Genomic DNA, 21484 nt, shown 5'->3' on the forward strand with positions numbered 1-21484 from the left:
AACGCGTTGGTCACATTTCATTGACCAATCATCACGTCTCAATTTGGGCATGACATCAAGACAGGATGCGTGGACCCCGCGGCGTGCATGTGTTTCGCCATGCACTTTGTTCTATTCGAGCTTAGCCGCCGCGACCAAGCGGTTGTCGATTAACGTCCGTAACAATTTGGGCAGAGACGGACGATACCTGTTCTGAGACTGCGGGCGCTGCAGCCGAGGACAAACGACGGTTTGCACGTCATGTTTTCCTAATAAACAACAACAACACAGCTCTACCCAGCTGACGCCTACGACCACCTCAACATGGAGCACCCGCGCGAAAGGGTCGCAATAATAGGGTCTGGCCTTGCTGGGCTTGTTAGCGCGAACCTGTTGTTCCACGATGTCCACCAAAGATATGCCGTCAGGGTCTTCGAGTCGGTAGGGACGCCTGACATCACTCCATCTGGGGCTGTATTGACAAAAGTAAATATAGGGCCGAACTCTCTCCCTCGACGCTGCCTCCATCTCCATCCCAGATGCCGCCAAGGACGCTCCGACCCGCGTGGACCTGCCTATGCGCGCCTTTGCGGGTGGGTACTACAACAATCTCAAGGCCCTGTACGACTACCTGCGCATATCGTACCACTCGCAGCCCTTCCTCTTCGAATTCGCAAAATGCCGCGATGCGAGCCCTGAAGCCCTAGCACTTGGTCGCCGTGACCAGTCGTATTTTACACACGCATCGAACCTCCACCAGATTGCGCCCCGATCGAGCGGAGTTAGCGTCGCCTCGTACCTGATACAGTGGCTATACCTGGCATTCTCCTACGCCTGGTTCACCTTCTGCTGCGTCTTTGTCGAGCCGAGACAAGCCGAGACGCTGCAGCAGTACCTGGACCGCACGTATTGTCCGCGCTATTTCATCACCTACTACCTGCTCCCTCTCTTGTCAAGCGTATCCACCTGTCCTCACGACTCCTTACTCGCCTTCCCCGCCAGCGACATCATTGGATACAAACGGAGGACTCATGGCGCGCCGCACTACACCGTATCAGATGGCGTAGGAGGGGTACAGGAACGCCTGGTCAAAGGTATCGAGGTTACTCTCAATGCCACCGTCACGGCCGTGGAGCCCTTCGAAAAGGGTGTTCGGATATCGTGGCGCAGTGGATCGAACGTTGAGCTGACAACGGAGTATTTCGACAAAGTGATTTTGGCTGTTGCTCCAGATGTCGTGGGCCGTATCTTCAAGCCCCTCCAACACCACATGCAACGTATACCAACCGCCGTCGTGGAAAGCGTAGTTCATACAGACTGGACAGTGCTGCACGGGAGCGACTTCACCAAGGGCGACAGGAAAGGCGCGCAGCTGATCCACCTCAACACCTCCACCGCCGATACGCCCACAACCGAGTCGCATCATCTCCAACCCTGTGGTGTCGTGGTGACAACCTGTCCCTTTACACCTCTTGAGCAGCAGCATGTAGCTCAAAGGAGCAAGTTCACGCGCGTTCTTCGCAGCCCAGAGAGCCAGCGCATCGTCAATGCCATCTTCGATAACGGCTCCAACTTCAATGCGGATGATAAATCAGTACCGCGTTGGAGGAACGGCGAGGATAACGTATGGCTGGTGGGCGGCTGGTGCTGGGATGGTATGGTCCTCCTAGAAGGTTGTGTTATATCGGCCATGCGGGTTGCGGATGCGCTCCATGTCAAGGTGCCCTGGACGCATCAGTAAATTACGAAAAAGTTTGAGATTCTGGCTTGTAACTCACGGCTATAAAGCGCCCAGTCTCCCCCCTACGTGTTACTGTCAAATAGAAAACCCCTTTTCCGTAGAGGGGTAGGTAATCTGATAGAGTAGATACCCAGGCATGATGATACATGCCCGGTTCCATTACAGGAACCAACACAAATAACACTTCAGTAGTTGAAATGTGACTTGAACGGGACTGAAACCTTCTGATGTTAAAGTGCACACTGTACGAACTTCTTAATTTGCCGTGATGTGTCGTCAGCTTATGTGCATCTCGTCATACATGTTCGCTTGAAACGGCTAGCGTCACTGCCCTGTTGAAGCTTCCTGAGATCCCACTCGCTATTCAAGCCTTTACCGTCGCTCCATCCAATCGCTCCAACACGGCAAACAACAATGTGGAATGAACTATTTATTGCCTACAGCGTATTTGCGGGTTTCGCGTTATCGAACGTTATACATGTCTGCATGCGCGGCTTGGATTCGTACGAAAGCACCTTATTCGGCAACCTAGGCATGGACGGCCAAAGATCAATGCAGATATTGGGAGTATGGCTGGCCGCTACAATTTGGTGGATAACGACACGTGCACAGAGGACTGAAGAAGAAAAAGCATCAATTTATGGTTTGCAGCATGGGCGACTGCATGTGCAGCTTCCTACTGCCATGTGGATGAACATGGGCTACTGGAGAAAACATGCTACTTCGACAACATTGAGCGAAGCATGTCGCGACTTATTAAAAGCTGTACTTACTGAGGCTGGATTCCCAAACCATGAAGGACGAACACAACGAAGAAGATTCTTGCTCGACCTGGGCTTCGGATGCGGTGATCAGACTATCTATCTCATGAGCAAAGAACCTATACGAGCGTGCGATAAAGACTGGTGGGATGAACGAGATCGCTGTGTCACGTTCAACCATTATATTGGAATCACGAAAGACGAAGTACAGGCTCGATATGCGTCTGAGCGAGTTGAGGAACTCAAACAGAACGAAAGCTCCACGATATCGCTCTTCTGCGCCGATGCGTCAAAACCGAAGCTATGGAACGAAGGGCTGCAAAACTCAATACGACAGGCAAGAGCAAATTCGGATGAGGGGTGGATATTGGCATTGGATACAGCATACCATTTCGCGCCCTCACGTTGGCCTCTCATCGAACACGTCCACACAGAACTCGAAGCCAACTACATGGGCTTCGACCTATGCCTTTCTCCAACCGCAACATGGACCCAGAGGACTATGCTTCGTCTTCTCACTGCACTTATGGGCGCTCCTTGGGCAAACTTTAGCACACCACAAGCGTACCGCTCGAAGCTCGAGCAGGTGGGATACAAGTCTGAAGCAATAACCATCACGGATATAACAGAGCATGTCTTCGCGCCACTGGCAGTATTCCTTAAAGAGCAAGACAGTAGACTCAAAATGTTAGGCCTCGGCATAGGACGCTTCGGTGTTGCAAAGTCCATGTTCAGCTGGTGGGGAAGGACCGGAGTCGTGCGTGGCGTTATTGTGATTGCAAAGAAATGAATCGCGTGCCGGACATGCCACATTTTAACCTAACCTGGCGTGACCTGATGACTGGTGGGAGGCCTTAGGTTCTGCCCTGCAAGGCTGAACATGTGGAAATAGCAAGTATGCGCCAAGACCTGCGAGCGACCGACCTGGAAACTGTGTAGGCCTCGACTGCGACGTGCCAACTTGCGTCACGACCTGATATAGACAAGTCTACAAATTTTCTCATTCGCATATTATCAAAATCTTCAGCGAACTCACAACGTGTTTGGCGTTCAAATTATGCCTCCCAACCCCTTGTGCGATGAGCGAGGATCAGGTTCTTCCGTGCCGACACCCGGTCCGGCCCCCAGCATCAATACCAATTGTATACCAATACGGGGGCCAAGGCCGGGCACTAACGATAAGCGCTACCGTGCCCCATGCATTTTCGCGGTTCAATAAAACTATCTCATTGCCTGTACAGCGCAGGATGTAGGAATTATCGGATTCTTCATTTTCCTGGACATCTCTTCGAAGGTGTTCAACAACATCGAACCAACCACAGCAAACATGGAACAACGAGAATTGCATGAGATGCACAGCGTTAGGGAGGAAACAAGCCATCCGAATACGGTCGCTCCAAAGGTCCCAGAAACCACTCATGAGCCAAGGTTTTTGTCGAGAGCGTCTTCCATGACCGTCCGTGAGCCAGTGGTCAGGACCCTAAACACATCGCTGTGGCCGCTGGTGGTCTTCATCTTTTACGCCACACTTTCCGCCTTCACGTGGGCCGTGTTGTGTATCGCAAGCAACCGACCGATTGGAAGCAAGCAGGATTACACGAAAAAAATGGGCTATGCAAGTGAGCGGGATGCTATCTTGACTAAACACGAGAATGCTGTCAGAGCGGCGCAGATCTTGCAAGCAGTCGTCGCTCTGCTCACTATCCCCATCACATCGGCAATTTGCTCCATGGCCCTGGCTGCTTTTATCCAAGCCAGTGGCGCACGAACAAAATTGAACCTTCGTCAGACTATGGCGCTTGCCGATCAAGGCTGGATCAGTCCACGCATATGGACTATGTGTTCCAAAGTAGGAAGCCTGCCATTGTACATTGCCTTCGGGTTGACGTTAGTCGGTATGTGTTTGTGTATAATAGTGAGAAGCCAGTGTTGAACAAAATATAGGTGCGGTCTTCCAAATCCTTCAACAGACCTTTATCCAAGTTACCACCGTACAGATCGCGACTAAGGATACCTTTTATAACACCGACCATGTTCCTGATCTGCCTGCTCTGATCAACGGTAGTACTAGCAATAGCAACCCACTAGTTGTTCGACTCCGTAGCATCCTGGAATCGACCAAGGAGGACCAATATGAACCTTTCCTTTGGGTCAAGCAGCAAGCTGACCGCATTTACCACGACTACCGGGGGAGTTTCGAACTAATCTCTGATTCAGGTTCAGACGTTTGGTTCACACCTTTGGTCTCGGACTTCAACACCGGTGTTTACGATGAGCCTCAATACGCGCCCCGCATCAACACAACGATTACGTACGCGAACATGACTGCTGCCGAATGGCCAAGCGAATGTGTTCGTGACAGAGAAGGCTTGTTCTTTGCAGAGTATCATGGACGTTCAGATTACCAGGACACCGATTATGACTACAGCAGTTACTACGACACCGATTTGACGGCTTGTATGCCTACGAACATAAGCGAAACGCCCTGGCAAGCTACATACAACCGACAGGATATCACCGAAGAACTCTATCTTAACGTATCAGTACCATACAGAATGGATACCCCTTCTTATTATAAAGTAACGGCCAAATCGTCATTAGGCTACTTTGAGCTTCCGTGTGCCAAGAATGGAAACCGTGCCGGGCCCTTACTCGATAACTGTTCTCTGCCATCCTTAACCGACGAATGGATGTCAGGTTCATACAGTAGTTGGGGCAAAGCCGTGGCAGCTCGGGATACCGAAGACACATATGCTGGCAATATCACGCAGACCATAGGAAGTCATATCGGACCCCTGACTGCTCTTGGACTGGCCCTCTTTGGTGAAGGCTCTTTCATCGAGAAACGCGTTTCGAACCCATCCGCCTTTGTCATGAATCTAACCAAGGTATACGATCCTGAATATGACTCATGGTATATACCCTGGAGCCCGAATTGCGTTTCGTCCATGCCTCTTAACTATGCCATGAGTTCAAGCGAGTCGGGATGTCTTGGGGATTCAAACCACCGTGACGAAGAAGCCGTTCTCGCAACAGTGCGCGACTGGATTACGTCCTTTACAGAGGAAACCAATACAAGAGAAGCGTTTACCGTGGGCGCTTTCCTCGCTAACAAAGAGTGGCTGGATCAAGGCAGAAGCTACAGTTCTCGTTACCGTTACAGCCGGAGGGTGGCTGTCGACCCAGGCATCACAATCAAAAAGACGGCGATAACGCTTGCAGAAATCATCATCGGCTCTGTCTTCCTCGGAGCTCACCTCCTTGGATTGCTAGCGCTTGCCATCTATGCCGTATACGGAAAGCCGTTTATGCCGTGGTTGGGTGCAGCGGCCATGGTCAAGGCTGGGACGGTCTATGCTGATATCCTGAGCGCTGCTGAGGGAGATAAGCAGTGGAAACAGACCATGGCTGCTTGCCCGGGATTCGTTGGGGATGAGAGACCGACGGATAGTGTGGGTAGGATCGCCTTCGGAGCCGTTGCAGGCCTGAGTAGGTCCCAGGGTAAGAAGTTTGAGGCCTTATAGAGTGTGTATATAGTAATAATGGATTTGTGGTACCTTGGCTGCTGTGGAAAATATGCCCATGTTGATGTAATGATGGAGGAGCCTAGAATTGTTGCTTCATATGTCATGCATATATCTTTTTTCTCATAGGGCCAGTGGATGTATGACTCTTCCGGTAAAATGGAACGGAATAGGGTGGATCCTATTCTGATGTTTTAATGGTTCCCGGAGGTATTCGCCAGCGTGTGATGAGTATGCACATCTCTTCATAGGTCCGCAAAGGCATGGATAGTATCGTGATACCGCTGGTACGGCAGATCTCGGGGTAGACAGTATGGTTCGGAAGCCGCTCGCAGGTTCACAGTCTGTGCTCTTTTGTAATAAAAGCCGTTCTCTCTCGCACTTCCCTTCTCTTTTCTTCTTCAGCAAACATCGTGCCCAAGCCCTAGTATTCGAGGATCATCTTACCAAGCCATCACAACGACCTTGAAATACTACTACCACTACCACTACTACCACTACTACCACTACCCAAGACATCTTACCATATCATCACCATCACTATCAACATGGCTACTACCAAGCCCGTCTACGCCACCAAGGCCGCTTTCGATGAGTCCGGTTTGGCACCTCACCTCCAACCCTCCACCCCAGCAGATCGCTGCAGCATCTGTCTGAAAGACCTCGCTTGCGAGGCCTCGGAGGCTGATCACAAGCCTCTGAGCAAAGCCGAACGCAAAGTCCTCGACGACCAAGTCGACACATATCACAACATCTCCGACATCCACCATCATCGCCACCCTCATCACCACCACCATCAAGAGGAGCAAGTCGGAGCAAGGCTAAATGCCTGCGGTCACGTTTTCGGCAAGACATGCATCGAGGCATGGTTGGAGAACCACAATTCTTGCCCAATGTGCAGGACGGAACTCTTCCCTTTGGAGGATCACATGAACCATATGAACTGGGACAACTTTGTGCCAGGCCCCGGATTAGGCCCAGGGTTTTTTTTAAGGGTTCGGATTCTGGAGTTATGCAAGGGCCTCCGGGGTACGCTTCGGAGTTTGGGTGCGCCGGGATCAGAAATCTCCGAGAGCCTCCTGGCTGAATTTTCGCGTTTGTGGTTTTCTTGTTTGACGGTCGCGAGGGTCTCCACCCGTGGTTTTCGCGTGTGCGTGGTATACGGGTAGTTTCGAATGCATCGCTTCTCATTCGCCAATCCCTTCTCCCTTGAGTACTCGCACTGCTATGGCTGTACCAGATAAGCACATGCACGTGAAGTTCATTACTCGCCTCCTACTCAGGTGCTGTGATAGGCAGTCTACATTGCCCGATGTTTACCTTATGCCGGTGATTCAATATCAAAAGTGACGTCAACACCAGAATTTGGGCCGAAACAATAAGGCAGCGAATGGCTGGGAAATACCCCAGATATAGTTTTATGTGGTGTGATTCCAGAACATCATTCAGGAAACTCTCCCGTCGCACGCGTGTGCATGCGGTATAACGTCGGAGATTTATTCGGAGCGCGATCGGTCCGCTGTAGAAATGAATCGGAGGTGTCCTCGAGGCGTGTATGGCGTTGGGCGAGAACCGTGGGGTTGTTGAGGTGTGAGAACTAATCATGTGGCATGGATGAATGCTGTCCCTACGTGTGCTGGACTTGAGAAGCAAAATTACAATCTTGTTGCTACGTAAAGACTTTTGTTCTAGGTCACGATAGAAGGCGCCACCTCGCTTGCGCAGGATCCATGTCCTAGCTGCCACGCGACGAAGAACGGCCGACTCGGCGGCTTGTTTCAGTTCGCGGTGTTGAGCCTGGGGGCTGCGTGATCGATAGGGGATGCCAACCGTCGCCTCGGGGGGTTCAGCTTCCACGCTTCGGCAACCCCGCACGTAATGATGCAGACATATGCGCGGATCGCCCATAGCCTGCTGTTAGTTCTTACCAACCGATCGCCTCGACGACAGTGAAACTACTATCAAAACCTACCAGAATATGGCAAAGACCTGGCAGCGTGCTATATTACTTTTGGCCTGCAATAGCTCACATTAGCCGTATCGGTTTCCTGAAGAACAAGCCCCCCATGGAAGGCGCGTGTTGGTGTGTAGCCCTAAGGCAACTCGATTGGATCAGAAGTAAATGGTTAGCAAGGATCAATGCAGGTTAGCCGTGTTCCGCGTCGGACCGTCTGATGTGCGACAAATCAGCAACGCAGAGCACGGCCCCCTCCATGCTCCCTAACTAACTTTTGACTCCCGAATGGCCGTGAGCAGACATGTCGCATGGGCCGCACGGCTGAGGCACCCTAGGTGACCTGCCAGATAGGCGTTGAAGACGGCGGACCCAACGAGCATAGTGCATGACAGCACCGTGCTCCGGACCAGGCAACTGGGAGGATCGCCTTTTTGGCTTTATCTACATACGTTCGCTCCGCTCGGGGCTTTTCTAATCCTAGTTCCAGTTCGCCCCTCTCTCGACAACTTTGACGACTTTGACGAGCGCCCGGTATGCGGTGAAGTGAAGAAGAGGTGGATAACATTGAACATGGCGGGGAAGAACTCGGATCGTTTCGATATCGTGAATGGCAAGCAACTTGCCTTGTTGATCGCGCCAACCATATGCTTTGTGGTGGCGTCGGCCGTGGTAGCGGCGAGATGGTACACAAGGAGCGTTCGACGGGTCAATACCTTGGGCGAAGATGCGCTGATGGTGGCTGCTCTGGTACGACTACAAATCCCCTGTTGTGATACTATGCTGACACCTCGCAGGCTATGAGCTTCGTCGTAGTTGCCCTAGTCTACGTGCTGGTCTTCTTGGGTGGAGAAGGCTTGACGAGCGATCAGATCAAGGCCGACCCCACGAAGAACTTTGACGTTGTGGAGCGATTCTGGCTGCGGGTATGTTCAACTAGACGTCCGTCGAAGCTTGACTAATAGCCTTTCAAGATGCAGTTCGCGCTTGACATTTGTTGGGCCACATCCATTGCGACCGTGCAATTGGCTTTCGCAAAATCCTACCTCCGACTGTACGAGAAGAGGGTGGTTGCTCGCATCGCCTGTTACGTATCTATTGCACTCATCGCGATCTGGTATATTTGGTCGCTCGCGGGTTGGATCAGTATGTGCCATCCACCAGGAGAGTGTAAACTGCAAAGCAAGAAGTCGTGCATCATCATCGGGTCGTTGCATGTGTTCTTCAACAGTATCATACTCTTCGCCCCATTGCCTGCCATAGCTGCAGCTGAACTCTCCGGGAAGAAGAAGTTGTGGGTGATGGTTTTGTTTCTCCTTGGATGCTTGTAAGTGAAGCCAAAGGTCCGACACGAGTGGCCCTTACTGATACCACGCAGTTGTACCATCTTAGCTGTCCTCCGTATTGACTGCGCGATCGACGTGTTTGGCAACGTCGACGAAGACCCGATCGGTGCGTCATGGTGGCGCGTCTGCTTTTCCCCAATCGAAGTCGCTGTTGGTATCGTCTGCTGTTGCGTACCCAACGTCCGCTCCCTACCTTCGTGGCGCCGAACTCCTCCACTCGCCACCGATGAGGGCATCGGTCTCCGGCGGATGAAATTCAGGACAGCAAGCAACGGCTCATCGACATCGAACCTAAATGCACCACCTTCGCAATGGATGCCGCAGGGCGTGAAACCGCAAGCGGCTGCTTTCGTTACATTGAGCAGCGAGACGGATCCTACCGAGAGACTGAGCTCATTGGGAGCGAACGAGATCAAAGTAACGAAAGAGTATAATCTAGATCGACTATAACTGTATAATTAGGGCAAAGAATCGACATGGCAGTGACTCAGGGTGATGGTCTGAAGTTTGCAACGTTGATGCACGAGGCAGGCGCATAGCACAGGAGCTCTCGGATAACATGAGACGCCATTACAAGACTCGGGACTGAAAAGTGTTGCCGTTAAGGTACGCGCCAATAGTTTGGGACGGTCAAGCAGAGTCAGGTTCGCTCGAGCGAGAACACTTGCCTGTGATGTCACTGCCATCCTTGGAACACACCCCACCACACCATCCTCGCTCGAATATCACACATACGCCATGGCCCCTAAGCCAAATCCTCACCCTGGTACACTGCTGCGCTATACCTATCAAGCAAACATGGTTTTCTTCGTCGGGTTCGCGACTGGGTGGTTCCTGAAAGGTCAGGATCAGAAAGAGTTGTCAGGAGACGTGAGTACCTATAAGAAACCCGACAACGCGGCCACGAAGCAGTGAGATCTCCAACAAAGGTGATATGAAGGCTGCCAATGCCGCGTGGCAGAATATCGGGGACCATGATGAGAGCAGCAAGCATAGTGAAAACTGGAGCTTGGGCAGGCTTAGGAGAGCTTGAAGCGCACAGTAAGAGTTGGATGGTACGGGATGTAAGCGAAAGGAGTTTGGAGGAGGTTACGATGCTTGGTGTGCAGACATCGTGGTGAGCACACACATCGTTGCGCAGCTAGCTCTGATCGGTGTGGCTGATACAAGCGTAGAGAAGCATACGCACTTGTACGATATAGATGGACATGGTCTCAACGACCGAATCACGTTTCTTCTGCATTAGAACTTTATGGTCTTCTTGGTGTCTTCACCGAGGTAACATGGCGATAACCGCGCAACTGCCAGGCTGTACGACAATACATGTGTCAAATCATCCGACTCCCAGCATGGCCAGTCTCGCCTCTAGCGGACCAGTGCCTCTGGGAAGGACTATGGTGTCCGTACGACTGGAGAACTGGCACATGGATATGGACGCATTCTTGCGCACTTCACCTGTCGCAATGTACACACAGTTGCGTATGGCGTTCTGTAGGTGTGTCTTTTCAAAGTTCAACATGAGGCTATTTGCGCGACTTTGCTTGGCGTTTATTCCCGCCGGAAGTCGGGTTTATGCAGAGACAACGCAACTAACCCACTAATATAGTATTAGTCCCCACCACATTACTGCATGTCTACCGTTTATAGGCGGAAAGAACAGTCGCGACCCGAAGTGTTTCTCTTCTGGACCTTGCCACAATCGCAACGCAAATGAGCACTTGAGACTACAAGTGAGCTGACATTGCTTTAGCGCATATACTCCCTGTCGATACTGATCTCTCGAATGATATAAGAGTTCTCATTGCACAGCTCCATATTGTAGAGCCCATAGTAGGATAAATCCGATCGTCATTCGTTGTATCGCTCGTCATGCTCCGCAACCCCTACCTGATCTTTCTCGGCGCCACATTGTTTGATCTGATCTTAGCCATCATGCTTCTCTCCCTCTTCGCAACTACATATCCCGATCGGTTCCGGACAGTGCTTTGGCAAGAAGGCGGCGCTAAAGGCTGGAACTCCGATCCCCATCAACGTGTGTACGACTATGCGAATTATCGCGAATCGCCGTCTATACCTTTAATATGGGATGAAAGGTTTGTTTCTATGTCCTCAATGTGACAGTAATTTGGAACTCTGACACCTCAAGCAGCTGTACTTTATGCAATCTATGCATTGCGATCGTGACCCTGTTCATGTGGCTCGTTCGCTTTTCAATCATCTCTTTCAGCAAGCAGGTTCTCGACTTCTACACTACAATTACGATAAACGCATTGTACGACATCATACTTGCAGGGTTATGGATATATAGTGCATATATCCAAGACTTGGGCGACTTTTCAGATCCCAAACACATCAGTCTACGGCCCTGGTATCTGGAGCACGGATGTGCGGAGGCATCGTTGCCAACCCGATATGGTTGCGATGTCATGAAGTGGTCATACGGGTTATCTGTATTTGCTGCGTAAGTCAATCCTGCTGTTCTTCGCAATGCGTAAGGTTCACCTTGTATACAATACGCTGAGACTGTAGTACTTTTAGATTCTGGTTCTGTCTTCGGTTTTCATCGACCTGCTTATACCGTACTTACCTACTCGGCCGAAAGCACGAGCTCGAAGATGAGAAGTGCAGGTATAATGATCTTTTGTAATGTCTACAAGTTCAGTCACGTCTCTCACTTCGTCGTTTTACTCGGTATACCGCGACTGTTCGACACAAATGTCACGGATTAATAGCATCCCGCCCACTCCGGCGCATTGCAATCGCCATACTGGCTATAGAAGACATGCTTTTCGGATCGAGTCTGCATGTAGACCCCATCTGCATGTTCTGCCTTGAATAATGGTTCCATGTGCCTGCTTTACATAACTTGTTTCCAAAAGCATGCGCATGCGCAACGTTGTAACCCCACCGACATACCACTACACAGGGATGTACGTACTCTGTTCATCGCTGTCCATGCAGTTGAGAGCGCATATCGCCGATAGCAACCTAACCTTGGAATAGTTATGTTCTTGATTCGTGACTAGTGATTCCCAGGTTATCAATGAGCTAATATGTCGCTCCCATCTAGAGGAATTGGAAGGATCTCTATTGACTGAGAAAAGAGAAGGGACGCCAGACGTTCTGTGACCTGGGCGGAGGGTTCGTGTCGGTCCGGTCCGTCTAAAGTGGGGCCAGCCGATCCAACCGTCAACACCAACCCTTCCTTCCTTTCTTTCTTTCCTTCTATTCACCGCATCACGCCCAAGATTACCGAAAATTCTAGTTCGAGTTCGATCACAGGTTTTCAGTTAATGCGTAACGTATGGATCGGAGCTGTCGCTCCTGTGTTCTGGATGTGGCCACCCCAGGACCAGCGACCGCCAGGGGGGACGAGACAGCACCGCAAAGCCTTCACTATCGAGCAGGGTCTCTACCTATACACTTTCTCTCATATCATTTTCTTGTACACATACTATCGACCCCCCTCATAAGCTGGAACCGTGCAAAAGGTTTACACCTTCTCCCACTCTTCGACAAGTCGCATATTAGCAACTATATGCACAGCACTGGGAGGAGCACAGTCCGTATCAGCGCCGGTATTATAATAACACCAGGAAAGACTTGCGGTATATTTTGGGTACCTATCTACGGAATGGTGACACCTTATTGCAATGGCTTGCACCCAACAAGCCATGTTGGTGGACAAAGTTGTTAACAGTGAATGCCTTAGGAGATAGCATACTTCAGAACGCCTATATTGAGCAATTGATGGCAAATATGTTGCACTTTTACCGTGTTCTCGCAATCAGGAGCAAAGTGGCTTATCCAGATGTCGCTGAGTTCTCATGGAGCGCAGTGAAAGATCCTCTGCGGAAAGCGTAGAAGGCTAATCATTGTCACCGTCACCGTCACCGTCACCTGCTGGAGCCTATCCGGCTGATTTACATTTCACAGTCTGTGTGCTATTCATTTCACTAGCCGTCACCTCCGTTCGCGTTTCTATGGCCCCCGCTTACGCTCAAGCCTTTCTCTTCAACACAATTCAGCCTCTACCACACCCAACTACAGCTTTCTTTATACATAGGCTGTCGACGACATTTGCTCAATATCCCCTGATTGTGCGATCTGCGAGCTTCTCTAGTTTCCGCGCCAACACCTACGTTTCCTACTTCTGTAGCGTAGCGATCCAGCGCCAAGACGTAAGTTCTCCCTTTCACTTCGATGTCATAGTCTACCACGTTGTCTTGTACAATTGCATTGTAACTTGACTGTCCTTTGTTACCAAACCCTCTATACCTCTTACACGGGACAATCAGCTCACGAGATCGTACAGTCAACCCCGATACAAGATACGCCATGAACGAAAGGGACCCCGAAAAGCGCAAACAGAATGCCGTGGCATTCCTAAAGCTGCTCACCGAATGCCGCGACAAGGTCCCTAACGACTGCCTTGAGCCGACACTCAATCTTGCAGACGCGACTGTTCGACAGTATGTCAGGGAGATCGAGAAAACAGCGTGGACTAGCAGAACGAGTCTAGAAGGTTATCTTCAAGTGGTCTCAGCTCTCAAGGACAGAATCGAGGAGATCCGCGATAACCTTCCAACCGGTTGGCAAGATTTCTCGAATTGGCTGCGCGGATACACCTGTTACTCACAGACCAACACACCCAACGTCTCTACAGCTCAACCGCCCCCACCCCAGCCGAAACCCACAGTACAGGTTGTCCCTCTTCGCAGTGACCCTGTATTTCATGCGTCACCACCTGCGATCAAGTCCCCTTATTTCGAGACGGGCTACCAGGACATTGACCCAGCTCTACTTGCTACTGATGGAGCCAACGAAAAGGAGGTCATGGAAACCGACACAACCCCAGTTTTTGCAAGTGTACAAAATGGCGCATCAAAAGTGCCATCAACCGACGCGAAAACAGTATCATCTATCGAGAAGGCAACCTCCGAGACTGTCACAACCAAGACTTCACTCTCTTCTCAAACTGGCAATCCGAATAACCATGCTTCATCTGCAGTATTAGGCAAACCACAAAGAGATGTTGCCATAGGTCGCGCGACCACTGCCAGCGACGCTGTTGGACCTAACCAGAAAGCGAACGTCGGTTTGAAGTCAGTAGGTTCGCACTTCGACAGCGCTTCCATTTTCAAGCTCTCTGGAATAACTACTAGCTTTCCGGCGCCTTTGACTTTCGACTGGTTTCCTACGCAACAAACACCAAACGCCGCAAAGCCAGCACCCACTTCTGCCCTTGCCGCTCCCATGTGGACACCAGCAATAGGCAAAAAAATTGTAGCCGTTCCTAAAAACTTCAACTTTTACACACCAAAAGTTCCAGCAACGACCAATTCCTTCATCAACTCCGATGGTGGGTCCATCTTCGGCAACCTTGATGCTGGAGCGAAGACGCTAGATCAACCTTTCTCGTTCAGCCCAGCCACAGCACCAGAACAACCGGCGGGGCTCCTGGAGTCCAAATCTGCGCTCTTCAAGAGCACTGCTGGCGAGTCTGTATCCGTCAAGCTCATAGAGAAGACATCGCCACCAGATTCGTCAGCCTCTTCGTCGTCTCCAGGTTCCGCTACCAGAGACGCTTCTCCTCATAAACTCGAATTGTCGTCGGCTGTGTCTTCTCCGGACTCCACCCCATCGAAGACTGACCCCGTGGTAGGATCTACCAATGATGGCACGCTGGAGATGATCTTGAGCCTCCTACAGGAAGAGAGGGCTGCGAGGATCGAGGCCGAAGCCAAGAGGGCTGACGCTAAGATGAAGCAGAACCAGTCGAACGACGAGGTTTTCCAGCGAATCGCGAGCCTCGAGAAGAACAATTCTTCTATGAGGGAGGCAATGACCAACAAGCAAAAGGAGCTCGATGAGCGCGAGGCTTCCGTCTCCAAGCAAGAGGAAGCTTTGAAGGCACTTCAAATTAAGCTTGAAGCAGACATGTCGCGGCAGGCGGCCGCAGAGAAGGCCTTCATCGCCAAAGCTGAAGAGACGTCGAAGACCTTGAATGAGCTACAAGTGAAGCTTGATCGGATGGAGAAGGAGGCTGAAGCAAGGTTGGCAAAGACGATGACTCTTGTCACGTCAGCCAAGAAGCAAGAAGGGCCCGTGAAGCCTAAAGTCCTTGCTTCTACCGTCAATACAAACGACAAGGTCGTCTCCGAGGCCAACAAAGTCGCTAGACGAAAGCGCAAGCCGAGCCAGATCGGCAAGATCCTCAACAAGGCCTTTCCGCCTAGGAAGGCAGTCATTGTCTTTGACGAGCTGAAGCACGGAGTCCTACGCATGTCCAAGGTTGGAAAGGCCCAGCTCAAGGACCTTGAGGCTCAGTTCCACGAGCTACTGAGATTGTACGAGCGGCCGGAATCGAAGCGCGAGCAACATGTCTCTATGCTGATCGACTTGATCAACTTCGGAGATGCCATTGGTCGCAACGATGACGGACCGTATCACCTTCTCAACGCTATCGTCAAGGATGCAGCCATCGACTTCGCCAATGAGCGCCTTACCAAGTACCTCTTCCACGACAACAAGTGGTTGAAGTTCTTGGAGGTCTCTGAACAGCACAAGATCATGCAGGCCTTCAAGACCATCGCAAGCCTGGGAACATCTCTCTTCGACATGGACTTGGCACTGAGTTCTGCTGAAGCGCCGGACGAGTTTGACGATGACGAGATCTCCGCGACTCCGTCTGAGATCGTTGAGAAGTATTACAGGATATTCTGCGAGTACGATTCAGCTTTGCAACAATTCCTAGACGCGGTACCGAAGCCGTCTCCTACGTATGGACTGGTGAAGGCCCACAGGGAGTGCGAGGGTCTGGCTATGAGTGATACATGGAAGAAAGCGGCTCAGAAGTTTGGTGTGAATCTTTGAGCAAGGCACAACCTTCACAACATCGACGCATCACACACCACACAACGTGAATCGAATACGACACATCACATGCAAAGGCGTAGCATCATATGCACGTCTCAGTTGGCTGCGATCAAATTCGAAAGCTTTCCAAATTACGACGAGAAACCACACACATGGTAAGACAGAGCATCACATGCATGTCTTAGCCAAGTGTAACCTCAACCAAACAACGATACACCCACTGATATGGAGAATCATATTCACTTCTCAACCCCAACACGATACGAATGAAACGAAACAAAAGGTACAGCTGCTTGAGAGAGCAAACATAAAAAAGGAAGGTGACGTTGAGACGTGCTCATATGCACGTTTCGGTTCACGCATCCAAAACATACATGAAGAAGAGGGACGGAAAAGGAAAAATAGGTACACTGCCTCGATGAGCGAACATGAGAAGGAAAAGAAGAGATGAGAGCGATGTATGGTTGAAGGATGGGTACCCTGCCTGTAACAGCGAACAGTGGTCACATGGGTGATATGAAGGTGCCTAGAGATGGCGAATACTAGCCCTGCAGAGTACAATCATTACATTCAACCTTGATGTCGAAGATTGCAACGTGATGTTTCTAGTGCAATACTACTCACAGATCTCATCATCACCATGGCAGACAGAAGACAGGTTTTATGTGCAAAGTTAAGAAACACATTGAAGTAGCTCTATATGGTATCTGCCCTTCCAAGTCCAAATTTCATTCCAATCCCCATCATTACATCAATCACGTCGCTCGAAAGGTTAACATGAAAAGGGGGGGTATTAGGTGCTGCAACCGAAAATGGACACTCAACAAGACACTAAACTACGTTGCGGCGGCGGCGGCGACAACGACAACAAGATGATGAAAAGCAAACGCTGCATATATGGGTATATCCTCATCCCATCCCGCTGGAAACACATTTGTATACGTAAGGGGAAAAAAGAATAAGGAGAAAGAGCTGACAAGCTGCAGATGGGTAATTTCGATCTCCGTTGAGGTGACGTGTAGCTCGCTTCATCTAGGGGTGCAAGGCGGATGGTAGCGCCGGGACCCAGGGACGAACAACGAGGTTCGGAGTCACCTTTTGCGGTGCTTTATGGTTTGTTTGTTTCTAAGGAGAGTGGTGTGCGAGACCGGGCCAGCCGGATGCAGGAGATTGCGTGTTATTATGCGCAAAGTATGCGCGGTTTGAAAGAGATGACGAATCAGAGTCAACCCCAATTGTCGACGTCGCCCCATGTGCCGCCCATATCACGGTGCGAGACCATGCTGTGTTGGGAAATGTTGCTCGGTCGTCGCCTCATAATAAGTCGAGAGAAGCGGTTCTGGTGTTCGTCTTTGGGTGGTGGGGGTGGCGCTTGTTCCAATTGCACACCACGGTGGCTCGAGTTGTTCGAGATGTTAATTAGTTTGGGAACGTATCGACGCGAAGTGGGGGTACTGGGCGTCTGTTGCTGCTGTTGTTGCTGCTGCAAGAAGTTGGGCGGGAGGCTCTGGCGGGGGTAGTGCGCGAAGTTGGCGTACTGCGAGGTGGGTACGGAGACGATCTCTTTAGGCTGCTGGTAATTCATATATTGCGCTGGTTGCTGGTAGTTGAGGAGGTCAGGGGTCGACGCGAAGCCGGCATTTGACCAGTTTTGTTGCTGTGGCTGGAAGCTCTGCGCCATGGGCTGCGAGAAATCCGTTGGCATCGACGTCATGGTGGTGTCGAAAGCACCGAAGCCGCCCATCGAAGTTGCTGCGCTCATGCTGTTATGAGACATATCAGTACTGACGGGCCATTGCGATGGCTGCATTTCCTGGTGGTGCATCGGCTGCGGGGGTTCCACCGTATCAATGTCCATCATCATATGCTCGGACGGTAGTCCGTGAGAGCTATGAAGCCTGTTGTCAGTGCCGAAGTCAGATGGTTCCAGCTTGAACTCCACCATCTCGCCTTGACTGTTGTCAACAGACTCCGTGGCTTCGGGGGTGACTTCTGTGGTAGGTTCAACGATGTCCTTCACTTCGATTTCCGCCAAGTCGTAGGTGTCCTGCACCAACTTCTCGATGTCGAAGACGCGTGTGTCCCACTTGGTTTCGAGCTTGTACCGTAAACGGTTGCACTTCTTAGACTCCCACGCCAACGACGGCCAGTTGTGTTCGTCTCCATGGCGTTCCAGCATCATTTGGTTCCATGCGTTGGAGACTTCAGGTTGCTTTAGCAGACCAAGGACGACATTGGTGAAGTTCCACTTGGAAGCTCCCTTCTCTTCAAAGTGAAGCGCGATGTGCTCGCATCTTTCTTCCCATGTGGTCAAGAGGCAAGCGCAGAAGCCACAACCCCAAGCGTCCTTGTCGTGCATAACGATCTCGTACTTTTTGACGCATGGTGATGCTTTCCTGCTTGTGGGTTGTCCGCTCTCCCTGGGTTGCTTGCAATGCTCACAGCCCTATCAACGGTTAGCGGGAACTCGGGAAAAAGAAATGATATTAAACATACATGTAGCTTGGTGTGATGCTCCCGGAAACGCTTGCCAGCATGGAAGATCTGTTCGCAATCGGGACATCGCCATGTAAGTCGCTGCTCGTGGAACTCCTCCTCGTGCGATTTCCAATATGGCTTCGACTTGAGGGCCTTGTCACAAAACGTGCAGGCAAAGTTCTTGGGCGCGGGTGTCGATGCGGTGGATATTGTCGAAAGTCGATTTGAGGATGCGGTAGACAGGCGCGAGGATGCGGCGCTGTAGTGTGTGAAGGATGAGTCGGTAGATGCGATGGACGAGCGCGGGTCGGATAGCATGCTGGGTACTCTGCTGGAGGGGACACTCAAGTATGAGGACGCGCGGCTTCCGACGGTCGACATAGACGACCGGTCGGCGGCCGAACGTCGCATGCCATCTGGATACGCGTGAGCAAACAACGCGCCGCCAGGGCTTGATGTCGACTGACCTCCATTGCGCGCAACGGATAGTAGCTGGAGGATTTGCTGGTCGTCAAGGTGCTTGAGCGCATTGACGTGGTCAAAGAGTTGAGGTGCAAACTGGTTCTGGCCAGAATGACGGGGTGAGGAAGTAACGCTCTCGGTCACGCTGCTCAAGGGGGTGGAGCTTTGCAGACTGCGCCGCGGTCGCTTGAAGGAGTTGCTCTGCTGAGGAGTGCTGAATCCGTAAAGTTGAGCGTCGTCGGCCTCCATGTTATCCTATGTGTGTGCTGAAGCCAGTATCATGCCGGAGATTGGTGGTTCACGGGCCGTGTTGGGCGGGAAGAGCAGTGGTTAGGTACTATGAAAGGGAGGCGAGTGCGCGCGAAATGGAAGCGTTCGAGAAGCTTTTGACAAAGGTATACGGATGGGTATAAGCTCAATTCTTAGGCCGTCAGGAAGACATTGATCGTCCAATTTCCCGGGCGGAGACGGACGGCTCTTGTTTAGAAGTGCAGCACCCGTGGTCTGTTTCACGGGTTTCAAGAGGGCACTAAGAGACTGCCTTGGCATGCAGGCACGCAGGCACGCATGCCTGGCCACTAGCCGACACCCTTCCGGTACTAGAGCATGCAACTATGGCACGGAGAGTTTCCCACTATGCAAAGACTCCCTCTAGTCGACAATAATGCCCTCGGTGATCACACTCTCCTATCGCCATCTCAAATTATGGACGCGTCGAGCGTCGCGATGCTCTAAGGGAGATCGTCGCGACGGCGCTGCAGGGACCCCAGCGCTACCACCCTAGGGCCGCATTCTCAGGGGTAATTTAGCAGACCACATGAAACGTGCATCTGCTCGCCATCTGAAAGCTGTCGTACTGCTCCACCATGCTGTTGAACGCGTAAAAGGCATCTGGAGCCGTCGCTTGCATCAGAGCTGATCTAAGCCCAACTCCTCACCCCACCATCTACGATCCATCGCGTTGTAAGAGAAGAGCGCACTCGGTCATTGGCCCGAAATTCGTCTCAGTATGCGTTCCTGCGAAGAGTGTGGTTCTGGCTGCAGTGCTGCAAAAAAGGAGCGTGGCTTTCGGAAGGGGTCCGATAACTTCATACTAGAAAAATCAGCCAGAAGCGTTTCGCAATCACTTCCGTGAACAACAACAGGTGCTTTGTCGATGGTTGCGTCAATGGCTCAGTTGCTATAGCACATCGTGTTCGTTTCGGCAAAAGCCACCAATCGCGCTCTTTCATAGTACGCGTAGTAGCGTGTTAGGCGCTTGTTCCTCACGTCTGTCGTCATCTTTGAGACGCGAGATAAGGCAAGGAGTTCTGCAGATCCCGCATAAGGTCGAATGATCGCTCCAGCCATGGTCGCGAGCAGTCAAGGTGAAAGCGGCCCTTGCAAGATCTGCTTGGCTGGCAACGGTCTTTCTGGGGTACGTTACCGACGAAGAACGGGTGCTATTTTTGGCGGAACGCGATGGTCCGATCGCAACAGGTAAGACGTCTGTAAAATGTCAACTTGCTCTTCTGCTATGACCACCAACATGCATAAGTCGAAACGCGCCCGCAGTAAAGAGGACCGACCACGAGTATGATCATCGTGATCAGCTGACCAAGTGGGTGTTCTGCGGCGCAGGTGCGTGCCCGAGGTATCCATCCAGGCAGTGCCAGAGTTCATGCGAAGCAACTCCTACACTCCGTGACTTTCCCATGCATCAAGTCAAAAAAGCAAGAGGCTAGCAATAGGTGGGGTCATCAACACTTCTGATTCACGCACAGATGGTATTGTACGCGAAGGTGATTCAGATCCCGTGAAACGGGATCAGGCCTCCATCTCGTGCAGGCCAACTCGAACCTTCGGCGACGGGATGGAGAGATTGCATGGAAGCCTGCATTCATGCTGATGGTGAGCTGTGTAGCGGAGCGTCTCCTGCAGCGGGTCTAGATACCTGCTTGGTAAGAAACGAGGCGTAAGGCTGAGGCACTCGTACAGACGCACCTGGTGGACGCTTGCGATCAAATTACCCAATTAGTTCACGACGCGGCCGTTCCGTTCGTTTCTTGCTCGGAGGCGCACCACGATGATTGGAAGAGCGATCGAAATCTAGGGTAAATGGGTAAACAGACATGTCGGGATGTGGTATGGTAAACCAAGGCACTCAATCTCTTCCAGGCTATGGCCGCATGCATCCCATGTAGCTTGCTCGCACAACACATGCGACGACGAGTAGCTTTGTGTCATGTCTGGTGGTGGCCGAAGCAGAGGTTTTCGGCTGAGAATTCTAGCGGGCCTTGTGAGTGGTGGGTACACTCAGACAATGGAAAACGAATTTCTGCAACGAAGTGTGTACAGTCGGTATGTCGGTAAACATCGCC

The 21484-nt window shown here is 51.4% G+C and overlaps 5 protein-coding genes across 5 annotated transcripts; 4 read left to right on the plus strand and 1 right to left on the minus strand.

Annotated features, from left to right (window-relative positions):
* Positions 1 to 303: 303 nt before the first annotated feature.
* On the plus strand, positions 304 to 1720 carry ALTATR162_LOCUS821 (uncharacterized protein; the record flags this gene model as incomplete). Its single annotated transcript, XM_043308415.1, has 2 exons — positions 304 to 420; positions 476 to 1720. 2 exons carry the CDS (start codon positions 304 to 306, stop codon positions 1718 to 1720), a joined length of 1362 nt encoding a protein of 453 aa, XP_043164350.1.
* A 414-nt stretch (positions 1721 to 2134) lies between these two features.
* ALTATR162_LOCUS822 (uncharacterized protein) lies at positions 2135 to 3271 on the plus strand (the record flags this gene model as incomplete). The annotated part of the gene is made up of 1 exon (XM_043308416.1): positions 2135 to 3271. The coding sequence occupies one exon, from the start codon at positions 2135 to 2137 to the stop codon at positions 3269 to 3271; it is 1137 nt and encodes a 378-aa protein (XP_043164351.1).
* A 537-nt stretch (positions 3272 to 3808) lies between these two features.
* ALTATR162_LOCUS823 (uncharacterized protein) lies at positions 3809 to 9755 on the plus strand (the record flags this gene model as incomplete). Its single annotated transcript, XM_043308417.1, has 6 exons — positions 3809 to 4376; positions 4426 to 5982; positions 8450 to 8709; positions 8757 to 8885; positions 8934 to 9286; positions 9338 to 9755. The coding sequence occupies 6 exons, from the start codon at positions 3809 to 3811 to the stop codon at positions 9753 to 9755; spliced, it is 3285 nt and encodes a 1094-aa protein (XP_043164352.1).
* Positions 9756 to 13643: 3888 nt separating this feature from the next.
* Positions 13644 to 16181, plus strand: ALTATR162_LOCUS824 (uncharacterized protein; the record flags this gene model as incomplete). Its single annotated transcript, XM_043308418.1, has 1 exon — positions 13644 to 16181. One exon carries the CDS (start codon positions 13644 to 13646, stop codon positions 16179 to 16181), a length of 2538 nt encoding a protein of 845 aa, XP_043164353.1.
* A 1228-nt stretch (positions 16182 to 17409) lies between these two features.
* ALTATR162_LOCUS825 (uncharacterized protein) lies at positions 17410 to 19373 on the minus strand (the record flags this gene model as incomplete). Its single annotated transcript, XM_043308419.1, has 3 exons — positions 17410 to 18630; positions 18681 to 19078; positions 19130 to 19373. The coding sequence occupies 3 exons, from the start codon at positions 19371 to 19373 to the stop codon at positions 17410 to 17412; spliced, it is 1863 nt and encodes a 620-aa protein (XP_043164354.1).
* Positions 19374 to 21484: the final 2111 nt, after the last annotated feature.

This window comes from Alternaria atra (assembly GCF_907166805.1).
Source record: "Alternaria atra isolate CS162 genome assembly, contig: 21, whole genome shotgun sequence".
NCBI classification, from domain to species: Eukaryota; Fungi; Ascomycota; class Dothideomycetes; order Pleosporales; family Pleosporaceae; genus Alternaria; species Alternaria atra.